The sequence below is a fragment of the Echinops telfairi genome, unplaced genomic scaffold (assembly GCF_000313985.2).
Source record: "Echinops telfairi isolate 266 unplaced genomic scaffold, ASM31398v2 ScPeMD7_7469;HRSCAF=8507_0, whole genome shotgun sequence".
NCBI lineage: Eukaryota > Metazoa > Chordata > Mammalia > Afrosoricida > Tenrecidae > Echinops > Echinops telfairi.
In genome coordinates this window covers 84,412,846-84,422,514 of record NW_022111372.1, presented here as the reverse complement: position 1 = coordinate 84,422,514, position 9,669 = coordinate 84,412,846, and the positions used below count along the sequence as shown (strand labels likewise).

Genomic DNA, 9,669 nt, shown 5'->3' with positions numbered 1-9,669 from the left:
CTCTGGTCTGTAGCAGTGTGCATGTTCCAGTTTAATCCAATTTGTAAAGTAGAATTGAGGTCATGATTGGGGCGGGGGAGGGGAGCATTAAAGAACTGGAGGCAAGCCGTATGCATCCATGCTATACTGTACTCTGAGTGGCTCATCTCTTCCTTGTGACCCTTCTGTAAGGGGATGTCCAATTGTCTACAGATGGGCAACCTTTAAAGGAAAAGTCCAAGCAAGAGAAAACTTCTCTGATGTGGAAAAATCTAGCCAGGGGAAGTGCATGCATACACCTTGGCTTTCGTCCAAGGAAGGGAAGGGATCTGTCACTGGGAGCTGCCGGAGCAACCTGGGCCTTTCCTGAGATTAGCAGACAAGCAGCTCTGCTAAGGCTTTCTGCAGTGATGGAAAAGTGGGGGAAGGAGAGAGAGACACTTAAAGTCTAATTAGACACAGGAAAGTCCAACCAAACATCGGACACCCTTGAAAATGCCTGAGTTCCTTCTAGAATCTCCACAGGAAACACCACCTTCTGTCACCTCCTCCTCTGCCCACAGCGCCTCTAATCAAACCTACTTCTCTCAAGCACAACCTTCAGAGCCAGGTATGGTCGCTTTTGTTTTCATCTGCCATTTTTCTCCTTTAATGACTTCTATTGCTTTCCACTCATTTTTGCTGTCAAAGGATGGCAATTTTAGCCATATCGTGAGTGAAGTTAATGCCCTAGCCTGGGAACTTGACCTTCATTTACATTTTGTTTCCATGGGAAATGAGCTTTTGACTAACAAGCAGCCAATTAAAAAGTTCAGGGCACAGGCTTTCAGTGACAGGGTCATGTGGTGACATTGCCAGTGGACATTCACCTTAAACTCGAGGAGGAGGACCAACTATAGGTTAGTAATCAGAATGATACAAGTTATATTTATCAAAGGCTTACTGTGTGCCAAGCGCTGTCCTAGGTTCTTTATAGGGACAACCATTCGTCTTCATGGTAAGGGCATGAACTGGGTGACAGTTTTAATCCTGACCTGCTGATGATAATCTGGATGGGAATAGCGGTTAAGCAGCTTCTGTAAGGTCGCCCTGCTAATGACATTGGACCTGAGACTTGAACACAAGAATTTTGGCCCTGAGCCATTGTTCTTTTGCCCATGATTTCACTAACGAACTAACCAGTTGTTACTGAGGCAATTCCAGCCTCCTGTGTGTCAGCATTTTCAATGACTGATGTTTCCCAAATGCATCGCCAGACCTTTCTTCCAAGGTGAATCTAGAGGGTTTGAACCTCCAACCTTGTCGTTATGTTAAGCACTAATGCCACCCAGGGGCTCCTAGTCCATCTTCAGGTAGTGTTTAGCACGCCCATTTTCAGGACCACCTACCTGTGACTGTGCTGAGTCTAGCAGCCAGGGTAGCAAATTCCAGCGCTTTCTCGTAGCCCTCAAGGCTGATCTGCAGCTCTGTCAATTTGTTAAAAATTCGGAGCTCAGTTCTGACTGCCTTCATCCTCCTCGCTAAAGGAACAGCCCCAACCTAAGAACGGGAGCACAAGAACTTTCATAGTGTTGCTAAGACCCACCAGGACAGACTCTGCACCAGGGGGCTTCAGGACAGCGGTTCTCAAGCTGTGGGTCAAGACCCCTATGGGGGTTGAACAACCCTTTCACAGGGGTCGCCCGATTCATAACAGTAGCAACATGACAGTTCGGAAGTAGAAACAAAAATAATTTTATGGTTGGGGGTCACCACCACTTAAGGACCTGTATGAACGGGTCGGGCATGAGGAAGAGTGAGATCTGCTGCTGTAGGGGAGGGCAGGGATTATGGGGAGGAAATGAGGAGGACCATGGCTCCGTGCCTGTCTTTTCTCCTGGTGGCTTTGCCCAGCTCTCAGAAGTGGAAGAGCTAAAGGTCAACACAAAGTTGGGGAACTGATAGCAAGGACGTGTTTCCAAGACCACCTCTCAGCCATGTGCACCCACTGCAAAGAACTACATATATGGACGTAACGCAAAGGACTTCGCCTAGTGTCTGAGCATGCTGAATAGATGCTCATTTCTATTATCGTATTATTACATGGTTTTAGAGGAGCCCCCGTGGTATAGTGGTTGTGCATTAGACTGCGAACCAAAAAGTCAGCAATTTGAAAACACCAGCCTCTCCTCGGGAGAAAGTGGAGGCTTTCTACTCCTGTAAACAGTCTTGGAAACCCACAAGAGCAGTTTGATATGAGTTGGGTCAACTTGATGACAGTGAGTGATATGTGATATTAAGACAATCATATCTCTCTGCTCCTTCATTCTCTGATCTATAACATGCATGTGGAAACATGCACCTCAAGAGCCAGGGACTTGCTTCTTGTTCTCCACTGTCTACCATACCTAGTTTGGTACCAGACACATATTGGATGCTTAATAAACACTTACCACAAGGTCAGCAGTTCAAAACCACCCCCTACTCCAAGGGGGAAAAGGTGAGGTGCTCTACTCCTATAAAGAGTTACCGTCTTGGAAACCCACAGAGGCAGTTTAACTCTGCCCTATAGAGTCTCTATAAGGCAGAACCAACTCGATAGCAGCAAGTGTGCTTGTTTTTAATGTCTGATGACAAGATAAAAAATGAATGAATATCTGAATAATGAAAATTTAAGGTCAAATAAGATAATGAGGTTTTCCCAACTTTGGATTTGAACAGCAATAATAATTTTATATACCTGCTTAACATCTGGACGTTTATTTCATTAGTACTATTTTTTTTCATCATTTTGTTGGGGGCTCACACAACTCTTCTCACAATCTATCCATCCATCCATTGTGTCAAGAGTACTAATTCTTAAATTAACTTCCATCATCCTAGGCAATAATAGCCGTGAAATCATAGGTTAAATCAGCTATTACTATGATTATTTCATTTTGAAAAATACATTGTAATACATACTTAACGAAAATATAATAAAACATAATGTTCACCTCTGCTCCTCTTTAAACCATCTCCCATATTCCTTGTGTGATGCAGGAACCACCCTGGGAGACAGGAGCACATAGCACAAACCTGTGGGTGCCTTCTAGTCAGAAGGTGCAGTTGGGATGGTGTAACCCTAACTGTCCGTGGGGACATTCATGCTGCCGTGGTGCTGAGCAGCTTTCCGTGGATCTTCCAGACCAAGACAACCACGGAAGAGCGGCCCGGCAATCTACTTCGGAAAATCAGCCAACGCAAACTCCATGAACAAAAGTCTGATGTACAACTGCTCGACGGAATGGCCCGGGACCAGGCAGCAGCATTTAGGGTGTATGGGTCCACTGTGACCAGCAGCTGAGGGCAACAACAATTCCCGGTGGGGATCATTTATCACACTGTAAGTAACTGAATTTGTCAAACCCTTGTCCAAGAGCCCACTAGAGAGGGCAGGTGGGAGAAGGCTCATGGACACCAGACAAGGAAGGGAAGGAAAAGGAACACCAGCCAGAGGTGGGAGGGGGCTCCACACTAAGCCAAGTGTGGTCCTGCCAGGCCCCCAGGACTCAGTGAACTTACTCGGTAATACTCCACTGCTCGGTGCCTGTCTCGGGTCCCATTGAAGAACACATCTCCAGCTTCTTCATAGAGTCTGAGAGCTAGGGAGGTCTCGTCTGACTTCAGGGCTGTCTGGATGGCTGCCTGGGGCAGGGGTGGAGGGGCACAGAGATGGCAATCAAAATCAGAGAAGAGGCTTTTCAAATCTCAATAGGACTGGCATTAGCTAGATGCTATGTAGTTCAACTCTTGGCTGAAGTCCCCCAGATCCTGAATCATTTGTTGCACTTACAGGGCTGGTACAAAATTTTAAAGATATTTGGATCCAGGTTTCCCCATCGTGGTCAAAGATGTGCCAAACGTCACTTCTAGTGATAAGGGGGATTTTCTGTGGTACATAGGCAAATGTTTACTATTCGGTATTTAAATGTTTATTTTAATATGAGTCATGGATTGAGCTGTGTCCTGCAAACATATGAGGGTCTTCCAAAATCCAAATGAAAATTCAATTATGGTTTAAAGCTGCCTTTCCACAACCTTTTTGAAGGCTCCTTATATGTAGCAAGTTGGCCGGGCTGTGATTCTCAGAGGCTTGGCAGTCATGTAGTGATGTAATTCGGCAGTTACATAATGTTGCAATCATCCCCCGCAGCGTGAGCTGATTGGATCAGCTAATCACTTGGAGACTAGAGTGTGATGTTGTTGTTGTTGTTGTTGTTGTTAAGTGCCACCAAGGGAGGTGCAACTCTATGCACCACAGAACTAAACGCTGCCCAGTCCTGCCCCATCCTCACAATCATTCCTGTCCTTGACCCCGTTGCTGCAGGCACTGTGCCAGTCCATCGCATGCAGAGCCTTCCACTCTTTCACTGCCTCTCCCCTTGACCAAGCAGGATGTCCTTCTCCAGGGAGTGTCTCTCCTGACAACATGCCCTGAGTACGTGAGATGCAGTCTCACTAGCCCTTCTTCAAGGGAGCACTCTGGCCATACTTCCAAGACAGGTTTGTGCTTTGGGCAGTCCACGGTACTTCCAATATCCTATGCCAGCCCCGTAATTCAAATGCACAGGTTCTAATTTGGTCTTCCTTATGCAAGGTCCAACTTTCACATGCCTGAGAGACACTTGTGAGGCAAAAGTGTGACGAAGCACCCTTCCTCAGACCACAGATCTGAATGGATCCCAAGGAGAGTTCCCTTGGGATGTGGCCTGTGTCATCTCTTATCTTCCAAAACCCAAGCCCACTGTCACTGAGTTAATTCTGACCCATAGCAACCCTGATAGACAGACTAGAAGCGCCCTGCAGGGCTGACCAGACGCGAAAGCTTTCCAGGAGTGAACAGCATCACCTCTCTGGCGCCTATATGTAAATGAACTCAGGCTGCTGGCTCCAAGCTTGGCCACTTACCACCTACCCAGCCTGTCCACACACACGCTTTTGATGAAGCGTCCACTGAACCGTCGGTACATCCAGAACCAAGTGGGAATATTACCTCTCTGGTTCCAGCTGGTCCATTTAGAAGGCCCAGTGGCCTTCCGGTGAGTCCAGTCAGGAGAGTCCCTGAGAACTCCGCAGAGGCCTACCTGCAGGTACAGCTCCACCAGAGCGTCTTCCTGCATGAGGTAGTGGAGGCGCCCAGCCCCGAGCCAGGCCTCAGCCGCCTTGTCTCTCTCCCCCAGGTCAATGAAGATACGCAGGCTCTCCTTGATGCAGGTAAGGGATCTCTGCAGGGACCTGGAGGGCAGACAAAAAAACCCTCACTGCCATCAAGTAGATTCGTACTCATCACAGTGACCCTATAGACCAGGGTGGAGCTGCCCCTGGGGGGTTTCCAGGCTGCAATTCTCGATGAGAGTAGAAGAGTCCATCTTTCTTACCAGGAGCAGCCGGTGGTTTCGAACAACTGATCTTACGGTTAGCAGCCCAACGCATAACCACGACGCTACATGTGGTCATAAACATGGGGTTCACAGCGGCCTCAGATTTGGGTCACCCAGCATAGCAGGAAACTGAGGTGCTTGCTGGGAATGACTTCATCCCAGATCACAGAGCAACTGGGAACTGATCTGAATCCCCACTCTGCTCTAGCCAATTGCATCAGCTTGAGAACACATGCAGCCTCTCTGTGCCTCGATTTCCCCGTCTGTGAAATGGGAATGTATTGCCGACCATTGCTGGAAGACGCTACCGAGCTAGGAAAACTATAGTCCTTAGAGTAGTACTTGGCAGGGAATAAGCACCTAATGACGGTTTAATGTTATCTATTACTATTATTTCCTGACATGGAAATCCACATGTCTACTGCTGTATAATATTTTCTTTATAAGCACTAATACAGAATAGATCTCAGGTGAATATTTGTCAAATGGAGACATGAACAAATGACCAATCATGGTGGTAACTGCCACTTGTCTTTTAAGTTTGTCGTACTATGAGGGGGAGGGTACTTTGATGCTGGAAGTCGTGTCACCGGCATTTCAAACACCACCAGGGTCACCCGAAGTGAGCAGGTTTCAGTGCACCTCCAGATGAAGCACAGACAATGCAGAAGGACTCATCTCCCCACGTCAGAGGAAGGAGCCTCAGAAAACCTTAAGCAGAGCTTGGAATTGGCCATTTTGAGTCAGAAAAGCCTAAGGTTTCCGATGCCGGGAATACCACAATCAAGAGGAATGGTGTGGCGTTCAATGTCAAAGAGGGCACTGCAACATCAGTCATGAAGTACAGTGCTGTCTGTGATGGGATTAGCTCTCTCTGCCTTCCTCTGAAATACTGTCCCTTCCCATAGCTGGGCCTCTCGCTTCCACAAATGGACTTGATTGGCAGGTATCCCCTCCAGCAGCACAAAGAGAGCTGTACAAAATGCCGATGCCTGGACCACACTCCCGGGACATCCCAGGCCTCAGGCTGGCAAAACATTTCAACACACCGGGGGGCAGTTGGGTGGCATGCGTGTGGCTTTTGTTTTTGTGGTTTGCTAAAGCTCTAGGTGAGTCTGACTGCTGCTAGCGTTGAAACTGCAATCTAATTGTCCCTTCTCACTCTAGCATTCTGACTGAGCAGCACCTCACGCTGTGTGCCTTATTCCCCATGAGCACTTGGCACGGTGGAAGAGTGATTTTATATAAGGGAATTTTCCAGATATCTGGGTAATATTCCTTTTAGCATCTGCTTTTTAAAACTGTCCCTGTGGTTTTTCTTCTTTAAAAATAATTCAAGATATTTTTTGTTCCATAACTTACTATGTTAACATTCTTTCCCAACAAATAAGAATACATTGAATATAGAGTTTTATATCAAAAGATAATAGAATGGACAAAACCATGAAGATGAATCACTTGGTTTTAGCGTAGGGAATACATTTGAAGTTGTACAATAACACATCTAAAAGGTTTCACCAGTCATGTCCATTTTTACTTCCACAAAATTGCATTCATTGATCATTTAATAAAAAATAGATACCTATTTTAAATTATTTAGATTACCCACTAGCACACATCCTCACTCAGTAGGGACTGGTGAATGAGGTCAAAATCTTTGGGATGTTTCAAAGTCACCACTACGTTGTTGTGAGGTGCCGTTGATTGGCTCTGACAGCAAGGAACCCCGCCTGGTCCTGCGCCGGCCTCGCAATTGTTCCCGTTGAGCCCAGTGCTGCAGCCACTGCGGTCAAGCCATCCCATCCAGGGCCTCCCTCGTTGTCGCTGTCCCTCCGCTTTACCGAGCATGATGCCCTTCTTCAAGGACTGGTCCCCCTGGCAACATGCCCAAGGTATATACGATGGAGTCTCACCATCCTTGCCTCTAAGGGGAACTCTGGTAAGACCTGTCTGTCTTTCTTGCAGTCCGTGGTATTTTCAAAATTCCTCCTCAGCACCAGAGTTCAAACACATCTGTTCTTCTGTCTTCCATATTTAGGGTTCAGCTTTCATATGCACGTGAGGCAACTGAAAATACCCTGGCCTGGTATTCCTTGCTTTTCAACACCCTAAGGAGGCCTTGGCAGCAGATTACCTCATGCACCGCATCATTTGATCTCTTGACTGCTGCTTCCATGAGAGAAAACACAACAAAACAGAATCCCAGAGCTACCTCAGACTGGTTCAGAAGCATTAATGTTAGGACCCAGGCATCTGAATTTCTGAGATGCTCTAAAGCAACGGTTCTCAACCTGTGGGTTGTGACCCCTACGGGGGTCGAATGACCCTTTCACAGGGGTCACCTGATTCAAAACAGTAGCAAAATTACAATTATGAAGCAGCAATGACAATAATTTTATGGTGGGGGGCGGATCACCCCAGCATGAGGGTCACAGCATTAGGAAGGTTGAGAACCACTGCTGTAAAGTGACATTTACCAAAATGTGGGAATCACTGCACCAAAACATGTCACACCCTTCCAAAAATGTGGCTCATCACCAACCCTGTCTCAAGATGGTGAGCAGGGAGACCTTCATCAGATGCAACGCAGGCTTCAAGCCCCTTGCGTACAGCAATGGAAACACGCTGTTGCCTTTCCATAAATGAAGCCCCGGTCCATTTTGCCAATAAGATAACTGTTGACCTTCTAAACAAGGTGCCAGGCAATGGGCCTTTCCCCTCCTTTCCCCTGGCATCCCACGACGAACACTGCCTACTCTTTCAAGTGTGAGACTGTGAGCTGGGCACCATGCAAAGTCGGGTGGTCACAGGCTTCCCTGATTGAACGGCAGTAACCCAGGCCTCTCTCACTGCAGGGGCCTCAGCCTCCTCTCACCCACCCCAGGGCCTCAAACCTCAGAGTAGGAAGATTCCGTTCCCTCGCCTCCTCATTCCTACAGGAACGGTTGGATGAAGACAGCGCCCTTTAATCTAGCTCTGATGCGACGTCTTGCTCTGTTTCGTTCATCACTATGTGCTGTCCCAAGAAGCTGTGGGTGGTGGCTGCTCTCTCCAGACCCCCGGGTGCGAGGTTACTAGAGAGATGCTAGCTCACAGGACAGGAACTTCTTGGGCATTTTTCTCTTTGAGTTCACTCTGACCATGGAAGAGAGGGGGGTCAGGATTTCCCTGAAGGGAACACATCTAAGAAAGCGGAACTTAGCAGAGCCCAGCTTCTCCAACAGCACAATGGAGACTCCCTGTGGATGATGAAGAATTTCCAAATAAAACTGCTTCCCACAAAGACTTCCAACAGATCCATGATCACCAGGAAAAAAAAAAAAAAAAGCTGCCTTGACAACTAAAATTGGGAGCATCCATCATTCTTTCCTATCACCACTCATCCGCCCCTTTTTGTACATCTGCCAGGGTCATATGAGCCCCAATTCATCTGTCAGTTATTCATACCTTGATGACTCGCGTGTTGCTGGGATACTGGAAACTATATCGCCAGTGCTTCATAAAGCAGCAGGGTCACACACGGTGAACAAGATTCTGCAGAGCTTCCAGACTAAGAACTCCTCCTACTACCCCATGCCATCGAGTCAATTCTGACTCGTGGTGACCCTATTTGCATGGCAGAACTGCCCCCTGGGCTTCTGAGACTGCAACTCTTTATGAGAGTAGAAAGTCTCAGCTCTCCCTTGCAGAGTGACCGGACTAAGACTAAACAGTCTAAAGATAAGGAATAAATTGTTCATTTCTGAGGGATTGACCACTGAACACCTTATGAACGGCAATGAGTATTTTCTGACGTAGTGCCAGAAGAAGCCCTCAAGTTGGAAAGACACTCAGCATAGGACCAAGCAGACCTGCCTCCTCACCCATCCTCTGCCATTGAATTGACCCGACCCATAGCAACCCTCTATAGCATTTCCAAAGTGGTAGTGTTGACTGGAGCAGACGGCCTCGTCTTTCTTTTGTGACTCAGCTGGTGGGTTTGAATCATCAACCTTGTGGTTAGCATTGCAATGCTTACCCAACTGCACCACCAGGGCTTGCTCAACGAAGTGATAGAGCAAAGCTTTCAGGAGCTTCACGTATTGATAGATTCTAACTCAATATTAGAAGAAATTGCAGACATCCATTAGTTTCAAAATGTGGTATGTTTGAAGTATGAATCTATGAAAACTAGAAGTCATCAAAAATGGAATGGAATGCATACATATTGATATCCTACGCATTAGTGAGCTAAAATGTACTGGCATCAGCCACTTTGAATCACACAAGCCTATTGCTTACTATGCTG

General features: G+C 47.0%; 1 protein-coding gene across 4 annotated transcripts in view; it reads right to left on the bottom strand.

The window, feature by feature from the left end:
* The window catches only part of SH3TC2 (SH3 domain and tetratricopeptide repeats 2), a 68,162-nt gene that overhangs the window by 4,877 nt on the left and 53,616 nt on the right, over positions 1–9,669 (bottom strand). For 2 of the 4 annotated variants that reach the window (XM_045284797.1, XM_045284798.1), the window contains exons 13-15: positions 5,085–5,235; positions 3,523–3,645; positions 1,368–1,518 (exon numbers count right to left, since the gene is read on the bottom strand). In XM_045284797.1, coding sequence (XP_045140732.1) covers positions 1,368–1,518; positions 3,523–3,645; positions 5,085–5,235 — 425 coding nt within the window. Of the gene's footprint in view, positions 1–1,367; positions 1,519–2,185; positions 3,301–3,522; positions 3,646–5,084; positions 5,236–9,669 lie in introns of those variants that run through there. The other 2 variants (XM_045284799.1, XM_045284800.1) reach the window with 2 other exon arrangements.